This window comes from Talpa occidentalis, unplaced genomic scaffold (assembly GCF_014898055.3).
Source record: "Talpa occidentalis isolate TD23 unplaced genomic scaffold, MPIMG_talOcc4v2.1 talOcc4.4, whole genome shotgun sequence".
NCBI classification, from domain to species: domain Eukaryota; kingdom Metazoa; phylum Chordata; class Mammalia; order Eulipotyphla; family Talpidae; genus Talpa; species Talpa occidentalis.
In genome coordinates, this window is record NW_023604295.1 from 43,815,075 (window position 1) to 43,831,186 (window position 16,112).

At 45.7% G+C, this 16,112-nt stretch overlaps 1 protein-coding gene across 6 annotated transcripts in view; it reads left to right on the plus strand.

Moving 5' to 3' along the window:
• The window catches only part of MYLK (myosin light chain kinase), a 232,225-nt gene that overhangs the window by 183,959 nt on the left and 32,154 nt on the right, over positions 1-16,112 (plus strand). For all 6 annotated transcript variants that reach the window (XM_054700503.1, XM_037525428.2, XM_037525426.2 and 3 more), the window contains 4 exons: positions 4,072-4,122; positions 4,843-4,970; positions 6,792-6,945; positions 12,426-12,728. In XM_054700503.1, the coding sequence (XP_054556478.1) occupies positions 4,072-4,122; positions 4,843-4,970; positions 6,792-6,945; positions 12,426-12,728 (636 nt within the window). The remainder of the gene's footprint in view (positions 1-4,071; positions 4,123-4,842; positions 4,971-6,791; positions 6,946-12,425; positions 12,729-16,112) is intronic.

Here is a 16,112-nt window from a genome sequence, read left to right on the forward strand (position 1 = left end):
CACTAACCACATGTGATTCTCTAGCACTTGATATGTGACTGAGAAATTGTATTTTTAATTTTCTTTAATTTAAATTTCACATTGTCTTCACACCACTGATCTTTAATCCCAGCCTCCAGCTCTGGCCAAACTCCACCGAAGGTCACCTGATTTTCAACTTCTAGCTTCTTTCTGCACCTGAGCTATGGGGCTTTTCTCTCTTTTCCATTTCAGACCTTCTCTAGCCCTCAGGTCCATCCTGGGCACCACCCCTTCTTTTCTCCTCAACCCAGTGTCCATTCTTTCTCTTCCCATTGGAATGACCATATTGTGTTGGCTAAATAAAATGATTTTTTTCATTTTTATTTTGAAATAAAATAGAAAATTCGCTGAACAAGTACAAAGAAATTGTCATATATCTTTCACTCAGATTCCTCAAATACTAACATTTTACCAAGCTCACTTTATCATATTTTCTCTTGGGGTACAGGCCAGAAGTGGGGGGGGGATGAGAAGATTCACCAGAGACAGAGTGGGGAACAGAACAGGCAGATTGATCAAAGTACACCGCTGAGGGGAGCAGCGGGCGAGCCAGGAGAGGTCTGCTGCACCATGTGGGTTGCTCACTGGCCGGCAGGGAATTGAACTCATGCTGTAGAGGCTGTGGACAGCTTCATAAGTTGCGTCTTAACCTCTTGAGTCACCAGGGAGGCCCTAGTTTTTAAGTAAGCTGTTCACACGTATCCTCTATATCTAAGCACGTTGGTGTATATGTCCTAAAAACAAGGACAGTATTTTATAAAACCAGTTTAGGGATCAGAACACAAAATTAATATTGATATAATACTATCATCTAATTTATTGGCCTTATTCAAACTTTTTCAGTTGTTCCATATAATGTCCTTTAGGGTAAAATTTTTATAAATAACCTTTCCTAAGGACCACACTCCTTGACATTTAAGCCCTGTGGACAGGCCCTACTTCTTACATTTGTTTGGTTTTGTCCTTAGTACGCAAGTCAATCATGTGTATTGATTGGCATGGACCTGGCACATAGGGGGCACTTGAAACATTTTTGTGAGAGGGACAGGTGACCAATATTGACAACAAGTCAGAGTGGACTTGGTGAATGCAGGCCTACCCTTTGCTTAACAGTGTAACTCGTCACTTTGCTCTGTGATCTGAGTGCTCCCGTGTGGGATTGCCTCCTTCCAGCCCTAAAGTGGCTACAACACTCGCCTCATCTCACCACTGATAATCCACAAAGTTAGACCTCGTCTGTGGCCACAAGTAGCGCCATGCCTAAGTCAGCACATAGTGCTGCTTCTCTGTAATCGGCAGAGGCAAAGCTTCCTGCATACTTATGCATTACATGTGCGTGATTCACAACCATAACCCATCCACTCACTTAGTGAACAGTTTTCAAGAGCCTACTGTGTGCCAGGCACATTGGGTATATATAGCAGTGAGCAATAAATAAATAGATAGATAGATAGATAGATAGATAGATAGATAGATAGATAGATAGATAGATAGATAAGGCCTGGCCCTCAAAAAGTTTACAGTTTAGGGAGCAGGAAAAGAGCAGAAAATAAATAAGTAAATAAATAGTTTGTTATATGGTGATAAGTGCCATGGGGGAGGGCACTTAGAAGATTGTTAGAAGTTCTCTAGCAATTTCTAGTAAGTGACTTTTTCCCATTTTTTGTGTATTAAGGTATAATTTATGTAGGAGAAAATTCACCCTTTCTAATGCAGAAATTGTGACAATCTAGATATGGTTCTAGGGTGTGGTATGGAATATACACTTACCAAGGTGTAAAGCTATACCCCTGAAATTATATAATTCTGTAAACTAGTGGGAAGTCAATTGAAAAAGGAAATAAGGATATAGTTTTATTACCTTAAAATACATCTCCGCATGCCCCTTAATCCTTCCCCTCACCCACCTCTGGTAAGCACTAATCTGTCCTCTGGCCCTATAGTTTTGCCTTTCCCAAAATGTCATATAAATAAAATTGCAGTTGACCTTTGAACAACTTTGGGGTGAGGGGCACCCTAACCCTTCCCCTTTCAAACCCACCTCCACCAGCAGTTGAAAGATCCACATATAAATTTGTTTCTTACATTGTTGTTAATTTTTGAACAATATTTGACTTCTCCCTTCAAGTGTAGTCCCCTGTCCTTCTCCCACCACAATAGCAACATGGATTATATTGAACTATCATCACAGTCTCTTGCACTCTTCTTCTTTTTTTTTTTTTTAAGATTTATTTATTTATTTATGCAAGCACTGAGTACAGTCAGAAGCGCAGGAGGGTGAGAGAATTCACCAGAGCCAGAGCGGGGAGCAGAGCAGGCAGAAGGACCGAAGTACACTGCTGAGGGGAGCAGCAGGCGGCAGGAGAGGTTTGCGCGCCATGCGGGACCCTCCTCTGGTGGCCGGGGAGCAGCCGGGGATCGAACCGGTGCCACAGAGGCTGCAGGCAGCTTCACAACCCAGCGCTCAACTGCTGCGCCACCAGGGAGGCCCTCTTGCACTCTTCTCTACCCTGTTTTGACCCCATTCCCTCTCCCTCCCATGCTGTATGCCTCAGATCTGTGGTCAGTTTGCAAGTTTTTTCTTTTTCCTGATCCTTTGTTTGGTTTCTCTATATTCCACATATAAATTTAACCCTCCGATATTTATCTTTTTCCTTCTGACTTATTTTGCTTAGCATAATCCCTTGAGCTCCATCCATGTTGCTGCAAATGGCATGAGTTTATCTTTTTTGATCCTAGGAATCTACCCAAAGAACACAAAAACACTAATCCAAAGGAAACCTGCACTCCTATGTTTATTGCAGCACTGTTTACACATATAACTTTTGACTTCCCTAAAACTTAACTGATAGCCTGCTATTGACCAGAAGCCTTACTGATCATGTGAACAGTAGGTTAGCACATGTTTTGTATGTTATATATAATATAAACTATATTCTTACAATAAAATAAGCTAGAAAAAAATTAAGAAAATCACAAGGGATGTATATAGATATATAGATATATATCACTACAATAAGTTGGCATTGTCTCTAAGAAAATTTTTGTATAATTGGACCCACACAGTTCAAACCAGTGTTGTTCAAGGATCAGCTGTATATAGCAGAGTCTTTCGAGTCGGCTTCTCTTAGCAGAAGAGAAAAATAAACCACTGATTTGTGTTGTATAATCCATGTTGCATGTATCAATAATTTGTTCCTTTTTGTTGAGGATTTTTCCTTTTTATTTTGGTTTTTGAGGTTACCACAGTTCACCCTTTCTCCAGTTGAGGGACATTTGGATAACTTCTAGTTTTGACAACTACCAGCAAAACCACTGTACACGTTATCATACAGGTGTTTATGTGCACATAAATTTTCATTTCCCTTGAAGAAATAGGGTAGGTGACTTTTGGGGAAAGACCCTGAAATAAATATGAAAACAAACCATGGAGATAGCTGAGGACATTTTGCATATCCTTCATATTGTTATTTAGCTAATAAATAGGTTCATGCTGCAAAACTGATCTGTTTGGTATTTTTTCTTATTTGAGTTATTTGGATAAAGTGGGAGTATAAATGCAGGACAACTTTGGTTGGTTCATTCATTTGTTCATTCATTCATTGATCCATTCAACAAACATAAAAAAATGAAAGCCACCAACCCACAGTCTGTTACCCAAAGGAAGCCTGAGACCCTTGGATCCACACCAAAGGCTAATTTTAGCTGGCTTATCTGATATCATTTCCTTTCTGAATTTCCTGACAGTTAGGGTGAGAAAATAGTTAGTGAGTTTGGGGTTAGCATCATTGAAATGAGCAATGGAGGCTTAGGAATTTTTAGAGTCTTTATCTGCAGAGGTTCTAGGGACCTTGGAGGTCCTTCTGAGAACTGATATTCATTAGATAATGAGGTGTTCTGAATCGGAGTGCGGGAATCTCTGTAAAGACATATTCAAATGGACCCTCTCTGGATAAGCAGCCAATGCGCAAGCCCACATCCTCCCAGGTTTTAGGATGTCTGTGAAAAGCAGAACTGACAGAAAATAACCTGTCTACTTCTTTGTTTCAGGTGATGCAACTGTGAAAAAGAAACCTACCCCCAAGACACCTCCAAAGGCAGGTAATTGGTCACAGCACATTTGGGGACAAGGAAATTACTCACCATGAGGGATTTTTCCTTTGTCTCACTGGATTGACCACTGGGTATGTGGTCCCAGAAATACTCTGTCCCCATTTAAACTCTGCATTAGTCAGGGGGTGTTTTCCTGGAGGGTCTCTGCACAGCCTGGTCCCCCAACCTCTTCTATTACTTACCTGCTTCTCTGTATGGACAGCATCACACAGCGCTACTTTCCCTTCCCTTCTACAAGATTCTGCCCCACCTTCTGCCCTCCACTCTGTTCTCTATGAAGGTGAGCCACTTTGTGCTTCTTGAATGCTCTGCTGTGTATGTCCTTGTCCTATGGAACCTTTTCTTTTTTTCACTGAAAGACATTTGAGGACATGAACCATATTGCACCTGTCAGCCAGGGTGACCTGGAGGTTAGAGAGCAAGGTGCTTCTTAATTAATAAAGGAATTAAAGTTCAGATTTTAAAAATTAGGGTAAGATGCAAATACCAGCAAATGGAGAATGATGTCATGTGAATCAGAATAAAGAGATGAACAAACTTAGCGCATCCATCAACTTGGGTATCCTGGAGCAACCACCACAACCCATGGTCACCCTGAAGAGCCCAAAGGCAGGAGAGCAGCCACAGAGGATATGAACAGCAGCAGCAGATCAGAGTGTCCCAGGCTTCCCGCTTTCGGAGCTCATGTCTCCCCTTGTCCTCTCCCAGCCATGCCCCCTCAGATCATCCAGTTTCCTGAGGACCAGAAGGTACGTGCAGGAGAGTCTGTGGAGCTGTTTGGAAAAGTGGGAGGCACCCAGCCCATCACCTGTACCTGGATGAAGTTTCGAAAGCAGGTGAGTAACAATGGGGAGCACCTGAGAATGCCCCACACAGCCTCTGGGTAGAAAGGGGTGAGAAATGCTGTAATGGAGACAGCATCACTTTTCATCACGGGGGTCTTAGAAATGGGAGTACCCTTACCCGCCCAACACCCACCCATCAAATCTGAGCTCTCGGTAACCTTTTCTTTAATCTACCAATAACATCTGCTTTCTAGAAACTTTGTATACTAGAAAAAAGTATGACCCAGAAAAAAGGAACTATCCAGAGCTTCCACCTAATTTTGATATTTCAGTCTAGAATCCTGTTCATAGTCAGGGAAATCAAGTCAGTGACCTAGACGAACTCTAAGAGTCTGAGCTTTCTGAGATTCTGTGCCAACCCACTGATCCCTGATGTGGTGCTAACTTTAGCTTACCATGTGCTGAAGGGATAAAAGTGAATCGAAGTAGATAAATTATATGTTAAATGGGACTATGGTGTACTAGCCCAGAAATCGAGCTACCATTTATAATAGTTATCCTACAAAAATATTTGGATTTCTGAATAACCAGCTACTAAAGGGTCTGGGGAGGCCTGCATTCCACAGCCCAATGCTGGTGTGTGGGTGTGTGCTGTTGGCAACCCTGCAACAACCTGGCCCAGATGAGCACCTCTCCACACAGGTGTGAGAGTTCCTCTGAGCCCCTGTTGTTCTATTTCCCAAGCACTCAAATTGTCCTAAGATCAACACATAGGAGGCTAGACTTAGGAAGGAAAGGAGGGTTTGTCTCGAAAGATGAAGAGAGCTGCCTTGTCATCCCAAAGCAGGCTTGCACTGAGCTGTGTCCGGGTGAGTGTTATCTGATGTGAGAGAGACTAGCATCCCTTTCCAGAGACATTTAACCAAGCCCCAGCTCTGTCCAACAGAACTTTCTGTCGTGATGGCTATGTTCTGTATTATCCATTGTCCAACATGCCCAAATACCAGTGGCTATTGAGCACTTGAAATGTGGTTGGTGCAACTAAGGAACGGAATTTAAAATTTTAATTCATTAAAAATTGCAATAACAGCTTTGTTGACATACCGTAAAAGTCACCCTTAAATGTGTACAATTCTGCATGTTTGAAAGTTGTACAACCATAACAATGATCTAATTCCAGAACATTTTCATCATCCTAAAAAGAAACAGAGCCCATTAGCATCATTCCTCTGTTCTGCCACTTCCCCCAGACTCTGGCAACCCCTAACCTACTTTCTGTCTCCATGGATGAGCCTATTCTGGACATTTCATATAAATAAACTTTCATGTGTGGTTTTTTCTAATGTAGCATAATTTTTCAAGTCTCACCCATGAATCAGTACTTCATTTCTTTTTATGGCCAAATAATATTCCATTGTCTGGATATACCATATTTTCTTAATCTGTTCTTCGGTTAATGAATATTTGTATTATTTCTATTTAATTAATTAAACTTTATGTAACCACATGTGACTAGTAGCTCCAGTAGTCTGCAGCACAAAAAAGGTCAGAACCCCCTGGAACAGGCTTTGTATATGACTTCGCTCTATCATCCCATCTCAGAAGGACACTCCTCAAATCTGTTCTGGAGTGGTAAGTGCAGACAGAATTCACCCCTGACTCTGCACAACACCTCCCTGCCCACCCCAGATCTGGACCCCTCAGGAAAGCTTGGCTCCAGATGTAGCAAAGGATGGGCACTAAGGAAGCAGAGTCAAGATGAGGGAGAGCCCCACAGAGTTTGTCCAGCTGCAACTTTTAGGAAGTGAGGAGTGGGGGATGGAACCCCTTTCTTTGCTGCCATCTCCAATAGCTGTCCCCTTCTGACCCCAGATTCAGGAAAGCGAGCATATCAAGGTGGAAAACAGCGAGAATGGCAGCAAGCTCACCATCCTGGCCGCCCGCCAGGAACACTGCGGCTGTTACACACTGATGGTGGAGAACAAGCTGGGCAGCCGACAGGCCCAGGTCAACCTCACCGTTGTGGGTGAGTCTGGGGATGGGCAGAATGGAGGGCAAGAGAAAGGGAAGGTCTCAGGTCTTCCTCACCCAGGGGTCTGCTCCTTCCACACCCATTCTGTCTGCCCACAGCCTGTTCTCCTGCATCCCTTCTGCTCCCACACTACTGCTGCATTTCATGCTGGTGGTGGATTCCAGACCTGCCACCCTCCCCCCACAGCATTTCCTCTTCCATGGACCCCCTCCTGGCTTCTCTTTCTTTCTAGCCTTTAGAGACCCTAAGCTCCACTACTCCAGGCCCTCTCCTGCTAGCACCTGTAAGTCCCTCTCCTTCTCGGTCGTCCTCCCAATTGCCTTTCTCCTGCTCTTCCCCCAGTCGCCTTGCAAATCTTCACCTTGAATCAGTGCTGCCTTCAGACTTCACTGCTCCTAAACCTGATTTGGGGATCCTACCCAAAGATCACATCAACCCACAGACTGGACTCTGCCAAGGTCCAGGCTCAGCACAGGCATCCATGCTAGTCAGTGCACTCTTCCACTGTCTGTGATCACTTATTATCCAGCAGGCTTCGGCCTCCAGCTTCTCTGAAATGAGAGGCATCAGGCTCAACTTGGTAGCTCTCCGCCTATGGATGTCTCTTTAGCTGTCCCCATGCTGACTCCGCCTCCAGGCTCAGTGTGGCCTACCTTTCTGCCACCTTAGACTGTTCCTGCCCTCTGACTCCAGTCTCTGACCTCAGGCTCCACTCCCCACCTTCTCTCTTGTCTTCAATGTCTCTTCCTTTCTTCCATAAATGTTGCTGGTGTTCTCCCATCTTAGCCAAAGACACAGGCATGGAGAGATATCTTGTTTCCCTCTGGCCACGCTGCCATCTCTTTGTCTCTTGCTCTTTGTCTTCTGCTTCTTCACCTCACCTCCCTGCAGGCCACCCCACACCTTCTTGGTCTGTTGGGACTGCCCTTCTGAGGTCACCATGACCTCCTAATCCTAAATCCACCCCCTTTCTCTGTTCTTATACCTCCTGGTATTGAGTGGAGTCTGCCTCCAGAATGATCTCACATTCACTCTTTCCTCTCCATCCAAATCACTTGTTTTTCATGCCCTGCTCAACTCTCTCCTGAAGTATCAAACTGGCTCTCTAGCTGGTCTTCTGCTGTCAGTGGCACTAGGATGGCGGAGGACGGAGCAGGTGCAGGGGCAGACAGATGGCGAGTAGGCTGTGACCTTGTGCATTTGTGGGCATCATGTGTGGCGTGTGAAAGCCTTTGACTTGATGTTTATTTACCTGACACAGCCTTTCTTTTGTTTCCTTAGGCCAGGGGAACTGGCCAGTGTACTAAGCGGTTGGGAAGAGAGGTTTCTCTTCTGTAAAAGGCAGGGGGAACCCTTTGCTCACTCTTTCTCTCTGTAGTGACACTGATGCTAATTTCCATCAGTTCCCCTGAGGAGTCAGGAGCATTAGGAAGGCTGTCTTATCAGTACTAGTGGTCCACTTTGCTTTTACATCTAGACCTGCATCTGAAATACTGATTTGGCTCCACAGCCAAGCCCTGGTTTCCAGTTCTCCTTTGTATTCTCTCTGACCTGCCCCTGCTTGGAGAATTTGGGGTGCACTCCATTGCACTGCCTTTTTGTGACTCGTGCCCCCCACCCTCCTGCTCTGGCCAGTGCCCGTGCAGTGCCCACACACTCCCTCCCCACCACTACTGCATGGGCTGCAGTTCTAGCCTTTTATGGTTTAGTTTCTCATTCTCCCGGCCAGTGCTGACAGGGCCATTGGCGTGGCTGCCCGCCAGCTGGCAGGAGCAGCATGTTAAATGCCGTCCTGGGAGGAGAATGGAATGGAGGGGAACGGGCTTTCTGTCTGCCTCCCCCACTTAGAGCTAAGAATAGAATTGCTCAATAAACTGAGGACTTGCATTGATGGCTACAGCAAAGCCACATTCATTCAAAGCCTGTGGATTTAGAGTTAGTCCAAAGTAAACCTGGATTAAGCCCAGCTTTACCTGTGCATCTCTAGGGACATCTGTGCATTATCTGATTAGGGTTTATTAAGTAGATGTAAAATGTAAATGATGAAGCAGGAATTGTTTGGCCTGCTCCAGACAGTTTGCAAGCACTTTGGAGACATCCACTTACCGGTCAGCTAACAAAGGCCAATCTGATAGGCTTTTACTTGTTAGCAGTAAACCACTCTTACTCTGTGTTCTTTAAAGTCCCCTTTCTTTTCTGCTAGTCTGTGACTCCTATTTTTCAAACGGGTACTAAGAAATGGCCGTTCCCTCCATGAGTAAACAAATGATGTTCAGATATTTTGGAGGCTTATTATTACCATATTTTAAAAGGCAGCCCAGGGATTATGTCTCAGAGAGCCGTAGCCTTGGCCGGGGGTGATGCCTGTGCCTCTTGCTGCAGCTGGGGCTGAGGATGGGGCTGCCTCTCAGGCAGAAGAGAGCAGCTCAGGCCAGATGCTTCCTTCTTACAGTAACTTGTCCAGCACAAAAAAAAAAAAAACGGCTCTCCTCATACCTTTAAAAAACAAAGTGGAAAGAACCTGAACTACCCCAAAATCCCCAAATACTATCTGAGCCTGGAATTTGCATGATTTTTATGGCAAGAGATTTCCCTTTGTAATGTTTGGCTTAGACATAAGCAAGATGCGTTCTTGATCTTACTCTGCCTGATAACCTAGAAAATAACACACCCTGGAGTAAGGGTCTGGAGGTTTTTGGAATCTTCTCGTGGCTCTGCCACTGATTAACTGAGTATCCTTATCATGTCAGGAGCCTTAACCTCCTAGCTTCCAAGGGTTGAGGGTCTGGTAGGCAGCTCCGGGGGACCCCTTCAGCCACTGCTATTACCTAAAAGCCTCAGGCAGCTACTGAGGTCTATAAAGGGTGGTCCCAGTGAGGGTGGTCCCAGCCAGGCACGTACAGAACTCAAGGGCTGTGACTCTAGTGAGAAGCTTTAGAGATGAGGTGAGAGCTTCCATTTTCCCAGGAGTGAGAAAATTTGCTGAACAGAAAATCTTGGAGCTGGTGCCATCAGAGACCCTTCTCTTAGACTCAGCATTTCCCATTCTGTCATTCAGGTCTCCAGGGAACCATGGGAGAATTCTGAGGAAGCTTGGAGCTGGGGCCCCTAGACACTGAGCCCGCCTCTGCTTTACCAGTCCATGCCCAAGCTAAGTGCCTCTATGGCTTTAGCATGGAGCAAAGGCTCTTGGGAGCCCTGTTCTGAAGGCATCTGTTCTGATGGGGTTCACCCCTGGATAGCCCAGCCTCTGTGTGGGGCTCTGTGGGTGGAAAGAACAGAGAGCCTCAGGTGCAGCCCATAGTCTAGGGCTGGCATGGGGGTGAGGGCAACAAGAGGCTTCCAGTGTCTTACAACTTCAATTTTGGGTCTGTTCTGAACACCTTTGTTTGGTACCCACTTCCTTAAGAGCACTGAAGTATTATTTGGAATTCAAGTTTCCTTCCCCAAATTCTGCACCTTTTCTTGTGGTACAAGGGGTGACGTTGTCCTGGTGTCAGCTCTTTTCTGTCCTTCAGCCAAGAGACATCTGTAACAGGGTAGGGTACAAATAGTACCTCTTCCACACTACCCATTTCTCAAAGTTTTCTTTTCTTGACCAAAGCAGAGGAGAGGAAATCAGTCAGTGAAGTGTTTCTGCTTTGGTTATATAAACCTACACGACTCTAAATGTGTCCGATGAGATGCTGTCCAGGCAGTTTTCTCTGAGGGAAGCAGCGAGTCTGTCTTTCATCCCTCTCTAGGTTTTTTTTACTTCCCTAGCTGGGTCTTGAAAAGACTTGAACCACTTGCCTCTAAGAGAGTTTAGAGTAATAAACATCTTCTCCAACACCAGAAATATTTCTGGAAAGACTAATATATCTTTCCGAACAGTTTTTCTAAGAGAATATATTAAACAATCAGTGAAAGTGGTTCCATTCTCTAGAGTGACTGCCGACCGACTCTGGAAAGTGGCTCTGTGATGATCCCAGTGGTCCAGGGCGAGGTCAGGCCTTGCTTGGAGGGGGTGGACAATTTCCGGGCAGTACACTGTAGGCTGAAACATAAAAGCAGCAGGACTTGGGGAGGGATGAGAGTATGTGGATGTGCATGCATAAGCACACATACACACAGGAGAATGTGTTCTTCTCCCCCTGTGCACAGGATTATTTGCAGGAATTCTCTTTGGCCTTCTCGCCCTGCTGACAGGTAGGAGGACAGGAATCAAGTACTTTGCCTGAGTTTGCCTGAGACTTACAAAATTCCTACAAATAGGTACATATTGGCAGTATTTTCTAGGTGAAAAAAGACAAACAAACTTGTACTTAGAAGTTATGGAATTTGCTAAAGTTCACATAGCTTATAAGTTCATATGGCTTAGAAAGCACAGTTTTTACTGCTAGTTTGAGAAGCTGTGCACCTCAGACTGCCTTGTGGGCATGAAGGGTGACTGATTATCTATAACTAAACCAACCACCTACAGAAACTAAATCTGAAAAATAAAAGAATTTGACTGAGATGAGCAAGTGACAAAATCAGCAAAATTCAAGAACCTCATTAAAGCATTGACTGGTGTGATTTATATAGCTTTGCTGGTTCTTAGCATTGCTGTTCTGTGTGGGATGGTGGCCAAAGGGGCTGCGTCTTGTTTGTGTCCTCAGATCATTTTCCGGCCCTTAGTCAGGGGTGGTTGTGATTTGCTCTTGTGGTTTGCTTCTGAAATTCTTTATTATATTGTATACCAGACCTAAGAGGGCAAAAGAGGTACAATATGAGTAACTTTTTATTATACTATAAAGTTAGAAATAAGCTCTTTCAATAATGACAACAGTAATGATTACTCAAGCCAGCCACATTTCTAAATATCTTTCCACAACAACCTTGTGGTCCAAGTGCTATAATTATCCACATTTACAGATGAGGAAACCAAGGCACAGAGAGGTTAACAAGTAGCAAATTGAGACCCAGCCATGTTCAAACCCAGATTTGCGTGTTACACTGCATCGCCAGCATTTCCCTAGTCCCAGAAAAAGTGGAGACTGCCCCCTGGTCATGTCACAGGTCACTGGCCTCAGGCCCAAAGACAACACACACACTCACACACACACACACACACACACACACACACAGGCACACACTGAACTCTCTCTCAAAACATATTTTTGATGAGAAGCAGTCCACGCCTTCTGAGCAGCTTCCTAAATCTGTTTACTCTGAGGAATATGTTTATGAGTTGGGCAAAGTACAGGAAATCATGACTTGTAGACTGGAAAACTAGCCCAAAAAAAAGTTTTTTCAAGCAAATATGTATTCAGGGGCTGTCCCTATATGAGGGTTTGGGCATGGATGTGCCCATGTGAATGAGGGTAAAAGCCAGGACCCAGGATGTTGGCTTGGATTCTCTCAACTTCTCCAAAAACAGAGATAACTTAAAAACTTTTTTTTTGTGAAATTCTCAAGCATTTCGGTGACATTGTGTACTTCTCTTTTCCCAGACAAGCCAGATCCGCCAGCCGGCACACCTTGCGCCTCTGACATCCGGAGCTCCTCCCTGACGCTGTCTTGGTACGGCTCCTCGTATGATGGGGGCAGTGCTGTCCAGTCCTACAGTGTCGAGATCTGGGACTCAGTGAACAAGTCGTGGAAGGAACTAGCCACGTGCCGCAGCACGTCATTTAATGTCCAGGACCTGCTGCCCGACCTTGAGTACAAATTCCGTGTGCGGGCAATCAATGTGTATGGAACCAGTGAGCCGAGTCAGGAGTCGGAACTTACAACAGTTGGAGAGAAACCAGAAGGTAGGCTGCTCTCGCTTCATTACTGACTTGAAATAAATGTACATGAATTACTTATGTGTGTACTAAGGGGAACCTGGAGGAACTAAGGAAATGGCTATGATGACTGGGAAAGTCTTTTGGGATCTTGATTTCCAAGGTTGTGATACTGCCGTACTAGAAAAGAAGGACATGTGACCTTTCAAAACACTTAAGCCAGCAATTCTGGCACACTGCCCCCAGGGGGTGGTGGTGTGTAATCAGGAGCATGGTCTCCAGGACAGGAACTGAGGTTCCCCCTTCTTCTCTCCTCCCTCCTTTCTATGTGAACAATCAGTGTCAGGTTCTTGGAACACAAAGACAGATAAGAGAGAAGCTTAAAATCTAGCTAGGAAGATAGGCATCTGTGTAGAGACAGCTAGCTAAAGAGATGGAATTATCTTAGTACAGCAGTATAAAGGAAGAGCAAGGACACATGCAGACAGATGAATAATTCTACCATGGAGGTTGAGGAAGCCTTCCTGGAGGAAGTGACACTTTCATTGAGTCCTGGTAAAAGGAATAGGATTTCAAGAGGCAAGGAAGAAAAGAAGAGGCATTCCAAACAGAGGAAGCAGCGTGAGCAAAGGTACAACATAATGGAAATGCAAGCCATTTTCAAAAGCTTATGTGTGGCTAAGGCATATACTGTAAGGCAGAACAGGAGGAAGCAACACTGAATTGGCAGATTAGGTAAAATTATGAAGTTGACCAATGAATTTCAGGCAGGGGATTGCTGTGACTGGATCTAATTTTTTTTTTTTCTAGCAGGAATGGAGGGAAGAGAAGAGGCTTGCTTGTCAAGTGTAGCCTGGCCAGCACCCTGGGGTCCTGAGAGTCTCGACAGACTCTCAGCTCCCCATTCCCTCAATCCCTTCTGACCATTGATTTTAACATGATCCAACCCTGGGGCCCAACCTCTTCGAATTAGTGAGCATATGAAAATTTGAGATGTTCTGGAGTAGAGGAGAGCCCTGAGGCTGGAGACAGCCAGGTACCAGTGGGATACCCATGGCAATCACCCAGGAAAATGAGGGCAAGAACATGAACTAAAGCTTCAGGAGGTAGACCTGACCATTCTTGATGACTTTGGGTAAGGAGTTGAGGGGAAAGGTTAGAAGAGTTTAAAGTGACTCCCAGTTCCTACTCAAATAACTAATGCAAGTTCAATCTCCATTTGGAGGTTTGTGACTGACCGATGGCAGTTAGCAGATACATGCTGACTATATTGGAAGCACTTTACCTGCATCATTTCCTTCATCTTCATAACTCAATGAAGTACATACTGTTATGACCCCATTGTTCAGATAGGGGAAATGAGGCTTAGTGGGGTGAAGCTGCTTGCCTAAGGTTACCATTTGCAATGGTGAGTTGAAGCTTGAACTCAGAGCTGTCTGCCCCAACACCTGTGCACCTTTGGTTAGATTAAGGGTGCAATAAGACTGCCTCCGAGCTTCCTGACTCGGGTGCCTTGGTGGTTAGAAGGCAGGGATTTGGGGGAAGGTTGGAGTTCTGGTTTCAGACCTGCTGAGTTGTTGTGTGTGAGGGAGCTCCCCAGGGAGTCATCTTCAGACTGTTGAACTGTTGTGTCTGGAGCACAGGTGAAAGACTTATGCTAGAGCTACGGATTTGGGACCCTTCACTACTTTGTGGATTATTGATGGACATCAGACAAGTTGATGATAGAGAAAATCAATATTGATAGGGAAACAAAAGAGCCTTTGAGACCAGAAGAAAGGACTGAAAGGGGAGAAAACCCAGAAGAGGCTGGAGTCATGTTGCAGGAATCTAAGGAGTGAGTTGCAAAGAAGACTCAGTGAGCTAAATAAAGATGAAGAGATGAGGACTAGGAAAGATCTCTGGATTTAGCCCTTGGATATGTAGTGACCTTTGAGAGCAGACTATAGAGTTTCCAAAGGGTAGAAAATGGCTGCCCTGGAGTTAAAGAATAAATAGAAGGAAAAACCAGGGGTAGAATATATTGTTTCATGAAGTTTCATGTGAAGAGAAGGGAAAACGTGCTATGAGTTTAAGATGGAGAAAAGACCAGGGCAGAGCAGAAGGTGAGGGACACCAAGAGGACGAGCTCTTGGAGAGAGGAGGGCTCCCAGGTGAGAGGTGGGAGAAGATGGTGGGCGATTAAGAACAGAGGGTTGGACAGGCACAGTTCCTGACAGCACCACCAGGGAGGCATCGTGAGTATGGAAACATCGCAATCGCATACCCCTCTTTTAGTTTTAAAAAGTAGATATAAAATAGACAGTCAAACCTCACACTCTAATTGAATGAGGACTCCAGAAAGAAAGTTAGGAGGATGCCAATGGAAAACACAAATTTGCAATGTTGCTGGTGCAGCACTGTCTTGGGGCCCTCACCCACGGAACCTTAGAAATACAGGAGAGCAGGTCTTGAGAGTTTCAGTGCACGTGGAGGTGTGGCTCGTGCCCTCCCACCCCCAGCTCGGGCCTCCGCATTCATGGCACTCCCGGCCACTGCCACTCACACAAGTCTGGGGTAATAGAGCCGCTGTTGCTTCCCTGCGACATGAGCAGAGTGGGGACATGGGGCAGGAGCCATGCGGCTCTGGACAGGTGGCCTCTCTCTCCTTCCCTGTAGCCCGTTGAACCCATCCAGACTCCCCTCCGAAGGCCCCTCCTGTCTGGGAGCCAACAAAGGGAAATGCTGACATTGCCTGCAATCCCAAGGAAGGGTCCAGGCTGCCCGAGACTTCCAGGGTGGATGCTGCTCCCACCCCCAACCCACCTGGATTATCTACGGGGAGGAAGGGTACAATAGTTGGCAAGCTTTAAGCCTGAGGGGCAGACGAGGGGGCAGGATTCCAAGCTCAGATGCTTGTTAGAAGCCTGGGTAGGTTATCTCTCTCTACTTTGAAAGGGACAGGGCTCTCAGGGAAGCGGGTTGTGTGTTCACACACGTGAGGATGTGTGTAGAAGGAGGGTCCTTTCTCTGGAGCCAGTGGGGTGTGGTGATCATCAAAAAGTCAGTGCTGATTAACTCCCTCCACGAAGCCAGCTCTCCACCAGGGCTCAGCCAGGAAGGTTCTTACCTTCCCTACCACCATTGCCACCTACCTCTCCTACCTCTCCCTCAGCAACTTAGTTTCCAGCCTCATCCTGACTTGTCAGTTCCATCCCTGCTAGCACCCCAGCCTTGTCTCTACTCGTGAACCCACTGTGTCCTGGGCCCCTCCTGTGTTCCAGGCACTTCCCGGGGGATGCAGTGGAGGACAAACACAGAGGTCTCTACTCTGCTCCAGTGGGCCCCTTAAGCCAAAGCCAACCTTCAGGCTAGGTCCCTATCCTGACAGCTCCCCTCCCCATCTTTCCAAACCTGAGGACATGGACCCAC